Source organism: Meriones unguiculatus, chromosome 7, assembly GCF_030254825.1.
Source record: "Meriones unguiculatus strain TT.TT164.6M chromosome 7, Bangor_MerUng_6.1, whole genome shotgun sequence".
Classification (NCBI taxonomy): Eukaryota; Metazoa; Chordata; class Mammalia; order Rodentia; family Muridae; genus Meriones; species Meriones unguiculatus.
This window is the reverse complement of record NC_083355.1, coordinates 65,060,919-65,081,214: the sequence shown is the minus strand read 5'-3', so window position 1 is coordinate 65,081,214 and position 20,296 is coordinate 65,060,919. Positions and strand designations below refer to the sequence as shown.

The 20,296-nt window shown below is 39.7% G+C and overlaps 1 protein-coding gene across 1 annotated transcript; it reads left to right on the top strand.

The window, feature by feature from the left end:
- The first annotated feature begins 690 nt into the window (after nucleotides 1–690).
- Nucleotides 691–12,981, top strand: LOC132655343 (STAM-binding protein-like). The gene is made up of 8 exons (XM_060388336.1): nucleotides 691–733; nucleotides 2,162–2,363; nucleotides 3,386–3,464; nucleotides 3,721–3,813; nucleotides 4,227–4,527; nucleotides 4,941–5,126; nucleotides 5,985–6,109; nucleotides 12,925–12,981. Exons 1-8 carry the CDS (start codon nucleotides 691–693, stop codon nucleotides 12,979–12,981), a joined length of 1,086 nt encoding a protein of 361 aa, XP_060244319.1.
- The last annotated feature ends 7,315 nt before the right edge of the window (nucleotides 12,982–20,296 follow it).

Genomic DNA, 20,296 nt, shown 5'->3' with positions numbered 1-20,296 from the left:
CTGTGGTTCCCTCCCTCTTCCAGTCCCAATCCCTCCCTTCCTCCACCCTCTGCCTGCATGCCCCTCCCCAAGTCCACTGATAGAGGAGGTATTATTTTCCTTCTTTCTGATCCTAGTCAATTAGGTCTCATCAGGAGTGGTTGCATTGCCTTCTGCAACTATAGATTTTAATATATTTATCCTATACTACATGGCAAATATCCACTAATGGGTAATACGGTAGGAATGTAACCTTGTACAACCACTTTGAAAATCAATCTGGTGCTTTCTCAGAAAAAGTAGAAATAGTGCTACCTCAAGCTCCAGCTATACCACTACCCATAACATGCTCCACCATTCATAAGGACATTTGTTCAACTATGTTCATAGAAGCTTTATTTGTTATGGCCAGAAAGTGGAAAAAAACTAGGTGTCCTTCAGTGGAGGATGGATACAGAAAGTGTGATACATTTACACAATGGAATAACTCAGCAATTAAAAAGAAGGAAAACATGAAATTTTCAGGCAAATGGTGGAAACTAGACAAGATCATCTTAAGTGAGGAAACTCAGAAAGGCACATATGGTATAGACTCAATTCCACTTTTTAAGAACTCTCTTCAATGGCAGCCTGCCTAAACTGTATCTTCTTTTTGGCATAGAGGCTAAAAGAACATGCACTGCCACATGGTTTCTGGATGAAGCAAACACCATGGGCAACACCATGGTCTCCAGCTACAACACTGACAATGGAGGTCTTTTGAGGAGGCCCTATCCAGGAAATGAACCCTTATCTATCTCCACCAGTGACAGCTACTGTGGCTCTAGATTCACTTTTATTTTCCCGATGCATGGGGCTCTGGTCAGCCATCTTTATTTTCTCAATTTTCATGTCACCGCTTTTTCAAAACATAATCTTCATAGAGATGGCATTTTTAGTTATTCTGAAGATAGTGTGTTCTCTGTATACTTGTGCTCTGCTGCAGTGTATTTCCTCTGAGCATTCATGGGTCTCTTAGGTTTCTTATAGGTGCTCCAACGTTCTTAGGATGCATGCAGCTGATGCCATCTTGAATCCAACTTCATTGTAATGATTTCATCATTTTGAAAAGCAATGACTTACTCCTGTTTTTTTCCCATTAAAATTGTTTTTAAGTGTTCACTCTTCAATTGAGGTTGTGACTACCATCCTGCCTCAGTCAATAAATTGCAGGATAAAAACCTGTATTTTTGTGGCTATAGTTGTCATTACTTCAACAAGTTAAAAATAGTTTAATGTATATTAACATTAATTCCCAATGAAGCAAAGGTCTTCTTTCCTAAAATTGTTTTCATCTGTTGACAGGAGGGAACTTTGTGATACCTAGGCAATCAGACCACCAGATTTGTCTAGATAATAAAGAACCTTTCACTACTGGAACAACAAATGTGGTAAGTCTCATTGCACTTTACCATAAAGGTAATTTATATGAAATAATATTCGGCAAATTTAAAACCCTAGTGTCTTTGTCTGTGTTTAAACTAAAGAGCTAGAGTTATAATATATCACCTTTTCTTTACACTGTCAGTGGGATAGAGAAAGGAGGTCAATACTGTAAATAGGTAGTCTTTAGAATACTTTGCTTTTCTGCTCTCAATCACCCTGACTCCCCTGAAAGCATTCAGGATAGGATTGTGCAAAGCTGTAGTCCAAGGAGCTGACAGTTCTCAAAGGTGTGTTTCTTTCTGCTGCTTCTCAGCATGAAAAAGGTAAATGGTATATATTCCAAAAGACCATTATAAAAACAGCTATGTAAAGTCATGGTGCAAATCTCAATAAACAGGCTGTTCGTAAGGGCCCGTTTTTAAGTTACATGTTGGTTCTGTTGCTCCGTTGCATTGTGTTTTCAAGGGGTATGAAGATCCTAGGTCTGGAATCTTCCACTTTACTACCATATTAAGGTAATCCCATGCTATGCCTGTTTTCTAAATTTATTGAGGTGAGTCACAACAAATGATGTTTTATTTGCTCAAATTTCTTTAGGGAGCCGTTTGTCACACAAGCTGGCACACATAGATGTGGCCCACACACACACACACAGAAGCACATAGAAGCAAACATTGTGTACTAGCTAGCTGGAACAGCAGGAGGATGGATGTCAGGAGATGGGTTTTGATGTTTATTGTCTTCTCTTTTGTCTTAGACCATCCTCAGGACGATGTCAGTCTGTTTCCCCAAGAGCGGTTCCAGATCTTAAGTGCTCTAGGGCAGGACATCAAAATCAACAAAAAATTTTCCAAGGCTTCTTACATGAGTCTTAGAGATGACTTCTTCCAAATGGCAGCTGACCTGAATAAATGTGGAAAAGAAGAAGCAGCCTTTATTCTCTATCAAAAATTCCTCACGTGAGAACCTGCAGTTTCTATCTCCTTTTCTGGGACTGTTGTCTAACTTATGCTCCTCTCCTGTTCATGTTTGTCACTGAATTTGACAATGTCAGGTTTTAATCATATTTCTGGCAGTTCATATACAATTTTTCTTCCCTATTCAAAGACATAAAGATGAAAGGTTCTGTGGTCAAAAATAAAGAACTTCATGAATATGAGTTCTTTAATTTTTTCTATTAATTACATTTTATTCACTTTGATTCCCAGCTGTAGCCCTCTCTCTGGTCCGTTTCCAATCTCACCCTCCCTCCCTCTTCTCCACCCAGGACCTTCCCCCAGTCTTCTGACTGGGGAGGTCCTCCTCCCTTTCCATTTGATCCAACTCAATTAGGTCTCATCAAGAGTAGTTGCATTGGCTACACTCCCCCTCCCATGGGGAGGTCATCAAAGGCCAGCCACTGATTTCATGTCAGAGGCAGTTCCTGTTCCCAAGATTAGGGAACCTACTTGGTCACTGAGCTGCAATGGGATACATCTGAACAGGGTTTGTAGGTTATCTCCATAAATGGTCCTTGGCTAGAGCATCACTCTCAGAAAAGATCCATATGCCCAGATATTTTCTCTCTCCTTGAGCTCCTGTCTCATCTTGGTCTTTCTATCTCCCCCTTCTTTTACAATATTTTCTACACTCTGCCCAAAGTTTGGCTATGAATCTCAGCCTCTTCTTTAATACCCTGTAGGGTATCCTCAAGAATCTGGGAGTTTATTAACCCTAATTATGTGCTGTCTCCTGATTGCCAATATGACAAACAGTTCTTCTCAACAGCTGATATTTGTTGAATGTGCCAGTTTAATATTACAGTAATGGCACATATCTTTCCATACACTGAGATGGAAACTGATACTGGCTTTCAGGGTGCACTTTTGTGAACTCTAGGATCTTCTGAAATCCTGCATGCAGAAGCCAAATTTTCTCTGGGCCTAATTTAAACATGTCAACATTTTCTGTACTTCTCATTTACTCTCCTTTATTCCTTTAGATTATATTTGGAAAAACTGAACATTGGCCCAAAACTCCGAAAAAGGGATGCGCATGGAAGAAGATCAAACTTCATCAAGGTGAGTCTTGGTTGCCTAAGATGATGAACACATATCTCCAGAGAAACCTGGAGCTACTCAAAGAAAATCCACACATCCTGATACTTGGTGGAAAGGGGTCAGATGCTGCCTCACCAGAGCAATAAAGAGGAGAGGGATGACTCGGAATCGCGTTCAAGCTCTGCATGAGTTACTGCTGTTTCTCCCAACTTGTTTTATTCCCCTTTATTCTCACATTAGAATCATTCTAATTCTCCATTTTGATTTTGTATTTCAGATCCTAAACATCGTTTTTGACAGGGCCGAGACTCTAAAGAGGAAACTACTAAACAAATACAACAGGGAATATGAAAAATACCTAATGGAGATGGTCAGTATGAGGAGCACAGGGACAGTGGGAGTATATGCCAGTTATTCAGCCTCTTGGATTGTCTTGTTATGTTCCATTAGAGTGTGTGAGTCAATTAATAAGCTCCATAATCACTTGCACATAAATGCACTTGCATCCATACCAGACAACACACACACACACACACACACACACACACACACACACACACTTACACACAAAGATGGGTGGAGTGTAGAGAAGAGTGAGACTTAGCTATTACTAGAGACAGCCATTATAGGAACTGAGTAGGGGGGTGCTGGCTGATTTCTACCACATCAGATTTATTGATCTGATTATGAGATATCAGACATGAACATATCTAGGTTTTGTTCATCTCTGTGATGACAAGACTTCTGAGATTTCAAGTATTTGCCTAAATCTTTTTCCTGTAGAAGCAGAAAGAGGAGGAAGCAGCAGAGCGGGCAGCCTTCTGGGAGGACTTTATGTCCTCAGGATGTTCCAGTTCTTGTACTATTTCGTTTGATCCATTTTATGGACTTAAAGAAAAGAAAATTGGAGAAGTGGGACCTGGCCTAACATCAACAGCAAAGAAGGCTCAACCTTCCTCATTTCCAACCAAAACCTCCAGCTCACCACAGCAGTGTGCAGTAGAGGATAACACTAAGTTTGTTACCTCAAGCATATCATCATGTGCCAAAGGACCTGAGGAAAATGACCAAGAGGAAAGCACAGGTAAGTGGCTGGCTCTTTGAACACCCACCCCTGCCCTGAGGGAAGAGCAGCCTTGCTAGGTCAGAGAGGAGGACACTGCAGCCAGTCCTGATGAGACCTGATAAGCTGGGTCAGATGGAACGGGAGTTGGCCCTCCTATATGAGGCATAAAGACATGCATGTTGACTAATTCTAAAAGGAAAAGGAGGACTTAATTCCTTTTGGTACCTGGTGGACTACCAGTGGACTTATAGAGGGGCAGGGAGCAGATGAGGGAGGAAGACTGGAATTGGGAGGGAATGAGGAAGGCTACAGCTAGGATATAAAATAAATAAACTGTAACTAACATTAAACATAAATAAATAAACAAACATATAAATCAGGATGTACCAGCTGACACTCTATTCCATTTTTTCCATTGTATGGACCTAAAGAAAACAGAAGTTGGGAAGAAGGACCTAGCACAGTAACAGCAAAGGAAGCTCAACCTTCCTCAGTACCAACTCAACTCTCCAGCCCACCACAGCAGTGTTCAAGCGAGGAGAATGCTAAGGTCGTCACCCCAAGCACATCAACATCTGCCGAGCAGCCTGGGGAAAATGGCCCAGAGGAAAGCACAGGCAAGTAACCACAGTTTCTGACTTGGAGAAGGCTTGTGTGGAATTGTTTCCCCTTTTAAACCCAGGAATGAGCTAATTGCAAGATGAAGTTATAGTATAGAAATGGAGATTTCTTGGGAGAAGCTTTTGGATGCAATACTAGTGAAGAAGGGAGAGAGAAAGAGAAAAGCATGCACAGAGAGAGAATGAAGAAAGAGTGAGTAGAAGAAGGGAAGGAATGATACAAAGAGAGTAGAGTGAGAGGAGAAAGAGAGATAAGGGAACCTAAATGTCTGGATTATATAATGATGGGAAGGCCCTGTTTCTGGGCTGGAAAACACAGGCTAGTTGGTCAGAGCTTATCTGAGACATGCCCAGCAGCAGATAGGGACCAAGGAATGCTGGGAAAACCTGGAGGGCAGGTGCACTTCTGAATGGTCTAAAACCTAACTGTCCTCATTGCATCTGACTCAGCCACACAGGTGTGAGTCTAGGGCTCACTAGTAAAGTTTGCACATGCTGGTGGACAGGTGTCTGAAGTCTGGAGCACTGAGCACCACCACAGAGAATGTTGCATTTCCTTGTCCATGTCCTCAGTCTTTGGCTTCTGTGGTCCAATTACACTCATCTCACAGTCACATTCAAAACTATTGCTCCATCCACTCAAGCTGGCTATAAAGTCCATGGTCCCAGCTCCCAGTCAGCTGTACCCAGAGCCCGGAGAAACAAAACCCAGCTCATTTTGTGATTCCATCATTCGGAAGGACTCTTGGAGAGAATCCCAATGACATTTCCTTTATCTCCCAGGCTCTCAAGATGAGTTTTGCTAATGAACAGGAGGCCTTGTTGCCTAAGACTTTTCTCTCTTTTTCATTGCAGTTCAGAAAGTCAGAGGTCTACATCCTGTGATCCTCCCTCACGATTTATGTGAGAAATTTCTAAAGTCTGCAAGGAAGAACACTAAGAAGAAAATTGAGACCTGTGGAGTTTTGTGCGGATCCATGGTAAAAATATGAAAAGTCCTTCCTGATCTGAGGTTGTTTCTTCCCCTTATCTTCCCATGACTGTCAGAGAACATATCTAGTGTCTGTGTTAATAGACTTCACCAGACAGAAGGAACTGTGGGTGACAAGGCCTGGAAGCCTTGAATTTGATGACTTTGTGTTTGTTTGCTTTTCAGAATTCCTTGAACCATTTGTTTCAATGTTATACTTAGAAATTTTCATTGTAATGGTTGCTAATGCTCTTAATTCCTGTTACTGCCAAACTGAGGCTGGAGGCTTCCTACAAGTTCAAACCAGCTTCACAGAGAGAATGCGACATTGTCTTGTAGGCCATGGAAACATGCCAGCAGGCAGACAAGCAGATAGGCTGAAATGAGGCATATAGACATTCATGTTGACTAATTCTAAAAGGAAATGGAGGATTTAATTCCTTTTGGTACCTGCTCTGAGCACTTACTCTGGTAAGCCTTGGAATGTAAATTATAAACACCTCAGCTTCCTGAGCAGACATATTGAGTTCTACAGGCAGGAGTATAGGCCTAGGATGTGCCAAGAGAGATATCTCAGGGTCATCTCAGCATCTGTTCCTTTATATAGAACCTACAAGAGCTCCCAAGATTGTGAAACACTGAGGGGAGGGAGAACAGTAAAGGTCATTCACTTGGGTGAGGGATTCACTTACTTATGTTATGAACTAGTGGGATTGAGACTTCTAGGATATTTTAATAAGTTCTTTTCTCTTGGCAAGTAGGAGAGGAATACCATATCACCCACATAGTCATACCCCTCCAGGAAGGAGGCCCTGACTATTGCTATGCCACCAATGAAGAGGAACTGTTTTTTGTCCAAGAGAAACTGGGGCTTCTCACCTTAGGGTGGATTCATGTAAGCAAATAACCTCCCTGTTGACAAGGGTCTCTTTTTTCTCTCTTAGAAACCTCCTACCTAAATCTTTCTCTGCACAGAGTCTATACACTCCATTTCATTCTTCTGTTTAAACATGCAGTCAATAGTGTTCAGGGTGAGTAATAGGACCATTTCCTATTGTATTTATTTTTTTTAATTATACCTTTTAATCAAAGCAAGTCTACAAAGTCCCCATACCTTGAGAGTCTGGGTCAAGAAAAGTACCTTGCTTAGGAGGTAAGGGAACATGGTATAGGGTTCATGTCCCCACAAAATTATAAATTACGGTATTTTAAATAATACAAAGGAGTTATTTGTAATGATTGTATTTTGTATTTATGAAGAAGTACTTTCTTTTAACACACCCAAAGAGATCATACCTGTGAGATTTTCAAGTGTTTACACTTGCTGAACATACTTCTGTTGATTTTCAAGCAAACACAGCAACTTGCCTAGAGATTTCTTCTTAATGATTCTCTCATTATCAAGTACTGAAGCTCAGAGAACAAGAAGCTTTTCTTGGAATATTGAAAGGTGTAAGCCACAATCACATGGTTTATTTCTAGGTTTTAAGTTATCACACATACTTACACTCAGAAGAGAAGAAGTTGAGATTTCTGAAGCAGTCTCCTGTGGCTTCATGATTTTCAGTTCAATACGAATTCTTACTGTTTTGCCTAATTCAATAACAAAATATGTAATAATCAAAAATTGGCTCTTTGTGTCTAGCTTGTAACACAAATGGATGATCACACATATCCTAGTACCAATTCAAAGGAGGCATTTTGGACTACATTTTTTCAGGATGTAAATCTAAGTCCCCGTGAGTTTCAGAGAAGAGGGGCCGACTTGAAGTGACTTATGATGACTTGTAAACATTGGCCAGAATGGGTTCATAGGAGATGGGTCAACTTTGAATACCTACACTGTGCTCCTGCATCATTGAACAGTTCTGTTGGTTGGGATTGGTGTTTGGTATCAGAAAAATATAAGATGTATTTGTTGATTTGACCTATTAAAACCATGATCTCCATTGTCTTTGGTGGAGGAAAAAAATAGTGGTGATTTTTGAGTAGAGGGTGAACTGTTTGTGTTATTATGGGTAAAACAATTTCAGGACAAAACCCATAGACCATAAGTAAAAATGAAGAAAATACAAGGCTGATTGAGATGTGAAGATCAGTTAAGGTTTGGGGCTGCTAACATCCAATGAGCTGGTGGTAGCAATCTGTTGAGGAAGAGTGAGATTTAGATATCCAAGGAATGAGAACCAGAGGCTGATGAGTCTGGAGCAGAGCAGGCTTTTAGCTGGGCTCATGGTGATAGCAGTGATCCTCTCATAAGGATCAATAAGGTTTTTAGAGAAGGACTGAGATTGGAATTGGAGATAATTCTTGCTGTGTGAAATTTAAGGCATAGTCATATATCAAATCTATATGGCCATTGGAAGGAAGTTTTGAGAAGCCAGAAGAAACCAGGGGAGGGATCTTAGAGGCTTCTGCATGGGGTTGGCCTAGGAAATGTGGTAAATGGAGAGAGCTGGTTGCAAGAGAATCCATTCCCTGGCAGCTGTAGTGGAGGTCTAACAAGGAGAACATTGAACATAGTGGGTGATGAAACAGCAACAATACTGCAGGAATACTGGTTAGGAGGTTCTCCAAAGCCACACAGCAAGAAGTGTTGAAGAATTAATTCTGCATGTGACTCACAGACAGGCTCCAGCAGGCAGAGTATTCATATCTCCTGCTGGGGTTTTTTGACCATATTGGCTAATGAATAGGCCACGATGGGTAGAGACTTCAAGGTTTAGCAGATTCTTAGAAATCTGAGTACATTGGCAACCTCATGGAATTTTACCACTCAGGAAGATGAGGCTACTAGATGGTGACTTCAGAACCAACCTGAGCTGAGATTAAGACTGTACCTCAAAACAAAAGTCATCTGATGAAGTTTATGACTATTTTTGGAATCTGTTATTAATGTCATACTAAGGTGTGCATCTGATTCCTAGACTCTTGGAGAATTATGAGTCTGCTCTTGACAGAACTTGGTTTAGAGAGTACTGTGACTTGAGGGAACTGTCAGATGGTATGAACATGGTTTTGTCTTATTGATGTTGATTTTCTGTTTTTCGTTAGGTAATTTTTGTTTTTTATTTTTTCAATGCAGTTTATTCAGGAACCTTGAACAATCATCTGACCCTGGGGAAAGCCAGCCCACAGCTTAAATAACTTCTGGGTAGCCAACCCCAGCATGCCACGTGGGCAATGCAGATATGTCCACATACACGGAAGCAAGCCAGATCCTCAGCCTTAGCCAAATATGGAGTTGTTTGTGACAGAGAAATGTTGATTTTCTTGATTTTACTTTTTGTTTGACTACATTTTAGATTTTCAAATGAGTGATATTGAAAATATAGCTAACTTCTGAGTGTACATTCATGAATAGCACAGTTTAATAGCTCCTTGAATAAAAATGATGTATATACACAACTTAAAGAAGGAAACAGGAACCTACCAGGAGCCTAGTCCCAATTCCTTCCTTCCTTCATCCAGATAGAATTTCACTTTCACCATCTATTTCTGGATTTCATTAGTGGTCACATCCTACATGTGACTCCCACCATGCCAACATTACCTGAAATGCCATGTCTAGATACATAACTTTTACATCTGCTTTCCTTGGCTTAGTATCTACAGGATTTATCCCTACTCTGGCCTGCAGTTGCCTGATGTGTTTTTACACTGTTGATCCAGTTAAAAAGGGGAGAGAAGAAAAGGAAAGTGGGGTAAATCAAGAGACATTAGTACAGTACCACATTTGAAGGGCAGAAGAGACTCCTCTTTACATAGTGGATAATCACATGGGGATCAGAGTAGGAGTCAAGGCAGACAATTGAAGACCAAGAGAGATTGTTGAACCAATATTATTAGTGTTCATACAAAAGGTTGATGAGGAAAGACTCTGTCTGCTATTTGCAGCAGAGAAACAGATGTGGGTTAGAAGCTGACTTTCAAAACTTGAAATGGTTACCATTTAGACATTCGGTATAAATAAGCATGGATGAATAAAAGAGTCTTGTTCTCAGTGAGGAACCAGCTAAAAGTGAGAGAGAGATAATTAGAGTCTTTTGGGTTTTATGTGTTAGGAGGACAAAGCAGATTGTCCCTTCTTCCTTCTCCACCTAGCAGATGAGTGTTTTTCTGGAATGATTTGAGGAATCTTTGTAGAGGCCAATTTTTGAAGTTGGTTGAGCTTGCTTTCCTTGGTGGATCAGACATGACTGAGTATGCTCATTTGCAATTCTTGTCTTCTTTTATTTTCATAGACCCATCCAACCCAGAGAGTATTCTTATCAAGTGTGGACCTACACACCCACTTTTGCTACCAGCAGATGCTGCCTGAGTCCATCGCAGTTGTGTGTGCCCCAAATACAAAGAGTGAGTGTGTAAGATTCATATCTGTAAGAGCAAAATGCTTCCATGGCTGAAAATTATTTAAATTATCTATAGAAGGTCTTAAGTGATTGCTGTTCAATTAAGAGCAACATTCTAATTAATACTAGCTGCTCCTAAAAATATGTGGCTATTACTGCTGATTTTCTAGGACAAACTATCAAGAAGCAACCTCAACAGACTGAGGTTGAAATTCTAAACCAAACATTCTACATGAGTGTCCTCTCTTTTCATTCCTAATGTCAAGTTTTTGTGAATTCCTTAGCAGATCTATTATTGGAAAAGCATTAAATTATCCTGTTTCCCTTGGTAATATACATATATATATATACATATATATATATACATATATAAATGCATACATACATACCCTGGATGTTTTATCACAGTGATAAGAAAACACTGAATTTAGCATTTTTTGTCCCTTGTTCGTCACATTATTCATCTAAATAGACCTAAATACTTTACTTGGTTCTTCTTCCTACTCATTTCTACTGTTGAATCCCTCTGCCCCCTTTGGTTAAGGTGAAATAACAATATTCAAAATAAGAAAGAGATAGACAGAGGGGGACGTAGATAGATAAAGGCAAGAGTAGGAGTATGACAACTAGCAGGAGAAAGAAAAAGAAAAAAGAAAGAAAAACGAGTAAAGGAGAAAAAAAAAGAAAAAAGAAGAAGGGTATAATGATTAGGAATAGCACCAGGAGGACAATGTCAAGGAGAAGGATAAAGATAACAGTGATGGCTTTGAATTGAAGTAGGAGGAGGTTCACAGGTTCTAAAAATGGGAAGAAGAATTGTACAGAGAAATAGACAGGAGGAAGGGTGAGAAGAGAGAGTAAAAGAATAAAATGGAGAGAGATCTAAGAAAGGAGAGGAAACAGAAAACAAAAATTAAAGAAGGAAGAAAAGATTAGAGAAAGGTGGACAGAAGAGTGGGAAGAGACCTAGGGTCATATCTGCTTGACTGAGTCTGCTTTGTCATTTCAGAACTGGAATTTTCACACTGACACCTACTGGGATAAATGAAATTTCTTGCTGCTCCATGAGGGGGGTCCATCCTCATAGAGACGACACTCCTCTCTTCTGCATATGTATCTTTTTACAATGGATCAAGACCTTGGTTTGTGCCAGGACATAGAGCTGATAAGGTTTTTCATCTTTTCCGATCTACTTGGAAGTTCAGCATCATTGGTCACATTCCTAAACATCCATAATAGCGATGTAATTAGAAATCAGTGGGCAGTGTAGATAATTTTTCTCCCATTTACAACCTGGTCATTTATGTTCTACGAGGGTATTGACCCTTACTGATCCTTTTACCTCATATCTGTTGATTTTAATACAATGTATTTTCCAGGGTTCTTGAGAGAAAAACAGAAGGAGGATTGGGGTGTTCATCAGGGTCAGAGTGTGAGGTCAGCATGAGTGAGACCTTGGATTCTATCTCCAGTATCATGGGAAAAAGAAGTAACAGACAGAGTATGGAATCCATTAGTTTAAGCAATGCTTATTATATGTTACCTTGTTCTTCACCAGTATCAGTTACTAAGTTTCAGTTAGAGATCTGTATAAAGGAAAGGCCATGTAAGATAGATGAATTAAGCATCTTTTATCCTGGGATTCTACCTAGGTATTAGGGTTCTCACCTGCCTAGGGAGGTGGTTTCTTCTCCCATGTTGTGTTTAGTGATATCACACTCAGTATGATCAGATTGATCTCCATGTCAGATCAGCCTCAAGTCAATGAGATTCTGGCACTTTGTATCAGCCTGGACCCTTCCACAGAGTTTACATTTATAGGAAATGAAGCAACATAGTGAAAGGACAAGAACCTGCCTCATAAAGTATATAAGATCCAGAGGTGAAGCCATAGAGATCCAACAAGGTTTAAGATCCCGGGGTCATATTGATTAATCCTTGTGACCTTGTTTTACATATGAATACCCTTAAGGACTATTATATGATTATCATCACAGCTCCAAGATTACTGGTTCCTTTTAATAAAGAGATTTTTGACAACTGGTTCTGAAAAACATGCTTAAATATATATTGGGAGACACTGACTCTGTCTATGAGGAGTACTGGGTCCCAGACCTTAGTCCATGTATCTCAATGACCTCACAATCTCACCTCTAATCTACGAACTACTGACGTTCAGAGAGCCTCTTATATTAAAGACTTATGTCTGGGGAAATGGCTCAGTTGGGGAAGAGCTTGTGTTTCAAGAAGAACGTCCTGGATTCAACTTGCAGCATTCCTGAAATATGCCATGGTGGCACAGCACTGGGATCAAATGGCATGAGGATAAGTTCAAGATTCTCCACAACTACCAAGGTTACATGGTCTAGACTAGGTCACAAGAGCCATTATTTTGGTATAAAATTAGAAGTATAAGTTGTTTCAAATAGGACTTTTCCATGCTTTGACTCTATTTACTTTCCTTCAATTGCAGGACTGTGGCCATGTCACCATCCAGAACACTAAAGTGATGATCACTGATTTACGATGAGTATAATGCCACTAACCAACATCTGTGGGAACGAACATGTTTTTGTGTGTGTGTGTGTGTGTGTGTGTGTGTGTGCGTGCATGAATTTTGTGTATGTGAGGAGCACACAGATACTTATTCATAATGTGGTCACATATCTGCCTGTATGTTCAACTTATGTCATGTACATTACTTGTATGTAGTGTATGTTACATCTGTGTCCTATATGTTCACAATGTGTATGGATGAACACTGTGTTCATTCTTTGTTCTGTAGATTTATTGTTTTGACTTATATGACATGAGGAGTTTCTTTTCTGGTCTAGTCTATTTGTTGTTCTGTAGACCTTCTGTATGTTTATGGACACCTCTTTCTCAAGTTAGGAAAAATTTCTTCTATGATTTTCTTGAAAATATTTTCTGGATCTTTGAGCCTGGAATCTTCTTTTTCATCTACTCCTATTTTTCTTAGATTTTGTCTTTTCATGGCATCCTTGATTTCTTGGATGTTTTGTGTTTGGGACTTTTCTGATTTTACTTTTTCTTTGAGAGAAGTATCAACTTCTGTGAGCATATCTTCACCACCTGAGATTCTCTCTTCTATCTCTTGTATTCTGTTGGTGATGTTCATCTTTGTGCTTCCTGATCTTCTGTCTATGTTCTCCAGCTGCAGGGTTTTCTCTGTTTGTGTTTTCTTTATTGATTCTAATTCTGTTTTCATGTCTTCACCACTTCCTTCATCTGTGTGAATGTGGAATCCTGTCTTTCCAGGAAGGCCTCTATTTGTTGTTGTTGTTGTTGTTGTTGAATCCTTTTTATATCCCGCTACATGTGCCTCTCCTTGTTTGGCTATATTTTCCTGTATTTCTTTGAGAGCTCCATTCTTTACCTATTTATGTGCCTCTAATAACTGGATAAGGATAGATTTGAGATCATTTTCCTGTATTTCTGATGAATTAGCATATCCTTCGACATTTGGGGTTGCTCTTGAAGCCATGATGTCATGATATTTGTTGGATGTGTTCTTATACTGGCCTCTAGCCATCTGCTTATCTGGCACATTCCCTGTTTGTTCCTGGAATCTGTACTTTAGACTGGGTTCATATGTTCCTGATATCTAGAATATTACTCAGGAAAATGAGAGAGGTTCACCTTTTAATAGTGGATGATGATGTTTCAGCTATAGCTAAGGGAAGATTGTTGCAGGTGCATGTGTGCAAGTGCAGGTATGTGCATGGAAATGTGCCCTGAAGAACAGAGTTTTAGAGTGGGAAGATGTCTGAAGGGTGGAGCTTTAGTACAAGAGGGGGTGAATGTGCTGGCACTGCTCACAGGCTCAACACACATGAGCAGGTATTCTGAATACCTCAAAGTCCTACAGGCCTGTCTTACTGTCCTCCTGGTATTCAGATCTGTCTGAGCTCAAGGAATTGTTTGCCTGGACTCTACTGATAGACCCACAGTACAGAGGCTTCAATGGTGAGAATGCTGTCCCAAGGATCTCTCTGTAGCTCACAGTGTCCGTGTGGTTGGGAGGGATCCCATGTCTGGCTTCTAGCATACATAGACCTTGGATCTAGGGCTCTGCATGCACTCACTTGAAGGCACGCGCACTCTCTTGAAGGCATGATTGGAAAGCACAGGGGTTCCCCCTGTTCTCTACTCTCAGATTTGGGCCTGTATGGGCAAATGAGATTGAAGGAGATCTGTCAGCTCAGTGGTGTCCACTGTTTGGCTTCCAGGCAGGGAGACCCATAATTGGGGTAGCCACCTCTGCGTTATCAGCCACCTGGCATGGAGGCATCTGCTTGGGGCAACTACTACTGCCTCTGAAAATCAGGGAGGCCTCTGCTTGGGACAAGAAGTGCTGGGGGTTGAATATTCACGACTCTCAGTCCCTGGAGACAACCATGTGTGACTTGATCAAAACTGTCTGTGCTCAAGGGTTGTTCCCTCTTGCCCAGGAAGCCTCAATGTTGATGTTATGTCTTCAGTTGCTCCTCCACTCATCAATTTCAAATTTTTGGATCCTGTGGTGTCAGGTGACTGTATGTGCCACCCACTTCTGCAGTCAGTTGTACAGGCTATACAGACTCCCCTTGCAGAAGACTGTAACAGCCTCCCAATTCTGCTACAAGGCAGGCAGTTGTGCTGGCCTCACTGTGGACACTGTAAGGGCCTCCCTGGTCTTCAGCAGAAGTGGGAGGGTGGCAACTAGCCTTCCAGGAACCTCCATGCTCTGTGACTGAGACAACAGAAGTGGCTACAACAAGTAAGGGTCTCCCCAACCAGTGGAGAAACAGTGGACACCACTGAGCTGACAGAGCTGCTGCACTCTCAGACCCAACACACCCAAATCTGAGAGGAGAGAACAGGGGAAACCCCTGTGCTTTCTGATTAGGCCTGAATTAGTGAGTGTGCCTTCAAGTGAGTGAATGCAGAGCCCCAGATCCAGGGTCTCTCTTAGATAGCAGCCAGATATCCGAACCCTCCCACCCACACCTCTATTGTTGACATGTGTTTTCTTGGGACAGTATTCTCAACATTGAAGCCTCGGTTCTATGGACCTAACATGGGAGTTAAGGCAAATAATTACTGGCACCGAGACTCGTCTAAATACCAGTAGGACTATTAAACAGGCCTATAGGTCATTGAGGTATTCAGGGCACCTGCCCATGTGCATTGCATCTGTGAACAGCACCAGCACCCACACGTCCTCCTGTGCTTACAACCCACAGTGCAGGCATCTACACACTTCAGTATCCTGTCCTTCAAGGCACACTTCCATTCACATGAGTGGGTTTCACCCCCCCCTCATTTGTGCACCTGACCCTGTGACCTTCCTCCCTTAGCTACAGCTGAAACACCAACATCCACTCCCATACTGGTGGGCCACTCTCATCTTTCTGAAGAATACTACAGACACTGGAGAAAGATGGAACCAATCTGAAGTACAGACTCCAGGAACAAACAACAGAGATTTCAAATAATCAGATGGCTAGAAGTCAGCATAAGAACACATCCCCCCCAAAAATCTGGACATCAAGGCTTCACCAGTAACTCCCAAAATCAATGGACATTCAAATTCACTGGGGATACAGGAAAATGTTCTCAATTCTAGGCTTATCCAGATATTAGAGGTATATAAACCTGAAACAAACAAAGCTCTATAAGAAATAAAGGCAAATACAGCCAAACAAATAGAGGTACAAGTAGAGGTACTTGTAGTGGCATTTAGATAGGAAATGAACAACAACAACAAAAAAATAGAGTTCATCATGGAAAGACAGAAATCCATATTCAAACAGATGAAGAAAATGGTGCAAGAAGTGAAAACAGAATTAGAATCAATAAAGAAAACATGGAGAAAACCCTGGAGATGGAGAATTAGAGAAAAGATCAGGAAGCACAAAGGTGAGCATCACCAACAGAATACAAGAGATGGAAGAGAGAATCTCAGGTGCTGAAGATACACTTGCAGAAATTGATATGCCTCTCAAAGAAAAAGTAAAACTGGAAAAGTTCTAACCACAAACATCTAAGAAATCAAGGATGCCATGGAAAGACAAAATCAGGCGATAATAGGAATAGACAACAAAGAAGATTCCAGGCTCCAAAGACGGGAAAATATTTTCAAGAAAATCATAGGAAAAAAGTTCCCCAACTTAAAGAAAGAGATGTCCATAAACACACAAAAGGCCTACACAACATCATATAGACTAGACCAGAAAATAAACTCAAGTCACATAATGGTGAAAACACTAACTCTACAGAACAAAGGAAAAATATTAAAAGCAGCAAAGAATAATGTCTAAGTACCATATAAAGGCAGACCTATCAGAATCACACCAGACTTCTCAACAGAAACTATGAATGCCAGAAGGGCGTGGGCAGATATTATGCAGATTCTAAGAGACCACAGATTCCTACCCAGACTGATATACACAGCAAAGCTTTCAATCAACATTGATGGAGAAAACAAAATATTCCATTGCAAAAATTAACTTATACAGTATCTACACAGCAACCCAGCCCTACAGAAGATAATACAAGGAAAACTCCAACAAAAACAACTACACCCAAGAAAACACAGGATATAGACAACTTCACAACAAAACAGTAAAGGAAAACAAGCCTTAAAACCCCAAAACACAGCAACACCACCAACTCCACAATAAAAGGAAATAACATTCATTGGTCACTATTTTCTATCACCATCAAGGGACACAAGTCTCCAAAAAAAAAAAAAAAAGACACAGACTAACAGAATGCTTTCTTTTGTAAACAGGATCCAACATTCTGCTGCATCCAAGAAACACAACTGTGTCACAAACACTACCTCAGAGTAACAGGCTCAAAAAAATGTTTTTTCAAACAAATTATCCAGAATATAAGCTGGGGTAGTTATCCTAATATGTATTAAAATAGATTTTAATCCAAATTAATAAAAAAAAAAAAAAGAAGTGGCACTTCAGTCTCATCAAAGGAAAAATCCACCAGGAGGACATCACAATTCTGAACATTTGTGCCCCAAATACAAGACCACTTACATTCGTAAATGAAACATTATAAAATCTGAAATTAAACATTGATCTCAACACCCTGATAGTGGGAGACTTCGATACTCCATTCTCACCAAGGGACAGATCATCTAGACTGAAGGTTTATAGGGAAATAATGACACAGAGTTCCTAAATCAAATGGACCTAATAGAGGTCTACAGAACTTTCACTCAAACTCAAAAGAGTATATATTTTTTTCTGCACCTCATGGAACCTTCTCAAAAATTGACCATATATTTGGTCACAAAGGAAATATCAACAGATACACAAAGATCCAAATAATCCCTTGTATCTTTTCAGACCACCATGGAGTAAAACTAGACCTCAACAACAGAAATAACAAAAATCCTACATGCCCATGGAAACTAAACAATTCTCTACTCAGGGACAGCTTGGTTAGGGATGAAATGAAAGAAGAAATTAGAGATTTCCTAAAATTCAATGAAAATGAAGGCACAACTTACCCAAACATATGGGACATAATGAAAGCAGTGCTGAGAGAAAAGCTCATAGCACTAAGATCCTCCAGAAAGAAGTTTGAGAAGAAGCTTGAGACAGCATACAAGCAACTGAGGGCACACCTAAAAGCCCTCAAGGGAAAAAAGCAGCAGTCACACCCAAGAGTAGTAGACTGTTTGAAATAAACTCAGAGCTGAAATCATTGATCTAGAAACAAAGAAAACAATACAAAGAATCAGTGACACCAAGAGCTGGCTCTTTCAGAAAATCAACAATATAAACAAACCCTTAGTCAAACTAACTAAAAGGCAGAGACTCTACAAATCAGCAAAATCAGAAATGAAAAGGGGTACATAAGAGATAATAAGGAAATCCAAATAATTAGGTCTTACTACAAAAGCCCAAATGCCAAAATATTTGAAAACCACACCATTTTCATCACTGTCAATCTGCATTATGTTTTCAAATTAATTTCTACATGGTACAAAAAATTTTTCTGCAAGATTTTTTTTAACCATTTTAGTTCTTTGTTTTTCCACACTCATTTTTGAGTTAGTTTGTCAATACTTACAATTATTTTAAGTTTTTATTGCTTATGTTAAACCTATAAATCAATTTGGTGAATACTGAATTTTTAAGATTATCAGTCTTCTAGTTATCATGTTCAACTCTTATTTCTGTGTGCTTTTCATTGTCTTTGTCATTTGAATAATTTTTGATACGGGTAGCCTGGACATAATTGTCAGATTCTAGGACATGTGATATTTGTTTTGTTGTTTATTGGGTCCTTCCCTGGATGGCCATATAGTTGGTCCTTGTTGACAGGGCAGCCTGCAGAGGAAATAAGGAGTCTGAAGAGTAGAAGAAAAAGTGAGTTAGGCAATGATCAAGGGAATCTCATAGCTCTGACTGACTAGCAACCAGGTGTTTATTTATTTATGCAGATATCACAGAACAAAGAAAGACTAATTATTATCAAATAAATACAGATTATGTGTTTGATTTTTCATTATGTGTCCAAGGTTCCAAGTTCAGTCACCATTAAAAAATACAAACAAACAGATTTTGTTATTATCAGCCTTTTAACTCCAGTTTAAAGAATCTAAAAAATAACTTCTTCAAAGCAAACACATATTATAATGCAGCCTGTTTTGAGTTTGACAGTCTTTGCAGTTTTAAAGCCCTCCAGATAAACAGAAATGATCTGAACTGGTCTTGCAAATACTAATACCTAACTTCTTTTACTTTATGTTTTATCATCTTCGCTTTAAAGCAGGAAAAGTTTATTTTAGTTAATCAACCTTAATTACAGTGTTCTATTCCTCCAGCAGTGTATCCAGTATGACCTCCTATATTTAAACTACATTTTCAGAGAGCACTAAGCTTCTAATAACATAAAAAGTGCCTTGAATCTGTAAGCTAATCTCCTGGCTAGTCAGAGGGTCTCTCTTTACCCTGCACCAAGTACACTGTTTGAATTTGCTCAGGGGCAAATAACACAGGAAGATTCCTGGGAAAATGGCCTTATCTATTTGCTTATCTGTGCTTAATAATCTTAAAGTCTTTACAAGGAAGACATCAAAGTAGTGGACAGATAAAGGTAACTTTAGGATTGTCCAAAAAAGACTCAGTGTTTTCTGTTTGTTTGTTTGTTTGTTTTTTTCAGAGAGAGACATAAAATGAATCATTATGCAAAAAGTCCCCAAGAATGCAACACACAGAGACCAAAACTCAAAAGTTAGAGATAGAATGACAATAAAAGCTGCGTTCAGCTCAGCTTTGCTTGTACTTTGCCAAGCATCTGTTCTGGCTTCCTGATTCCCACAGTTTTTAAGAGATATGGCTGTGCCAGTTTTTTTTTTTTTTTTTTTAAACATGGTCTGAATGTGCTGGTTAGGCTGATCATGAATTGGTATTTTTTTTTTTTTTTTTTTTTTTTACTTCAGCTTTTTCATTCCTGGATTATAGACTTGGACTGCCAGGCCAAGCTGTGTTTTATTCTTTTTGATATGCATTCTACTGCTTTTAATTTTGACTTCCATGTGGTTGTAGTTGATAGAAGCAGATCTCTATGCATAGGTCTTATGCTGAAGCCTATATCCAAAACTTGTATGTTAGTTTTAGAAAATCTTCTTTTTATGAAATTCATTTTTATTTTATATATGGGAGCGATTTGTCTGCATGTTTCTTTATGCACCATTTACATGACTGGTGCTGGCAGAAGCCAGAAGAGGGCACTAAATCTCCTTGAATCTGAGTTATAGATGGTTGTGTCCTGCTATGTAGATGCTGGGAACAGAACCTGGATCATTTTCA

What these genes read in the sequence shown, in the direction of transcription:
- LOC132655343 (XM_060388336.1), top strand. Translation starts at nt 691, where the DNA reads ATGGGCAACACCATGGTCTCCAGCTACAACACTGACAATGGAG. An exon ending in TGGCCCAGAGGAAAGCACAG is followed by an intron (nt 5,127 to 5,984) that starts GCAAGTAACCAC and finishes TTTTCATTGCAG; the next exon opens with TTCAGAAAGTCAGAGGTCTA. An exon ending in GAGTTTTGTGCGGATCCATG is followed by an intron (nt 6,110 to 12,924) that starts GTAAAAATATGA and finishes CTTCAATTGCAG; the next exon opens with GACTGTGGCCATGTCACCAT.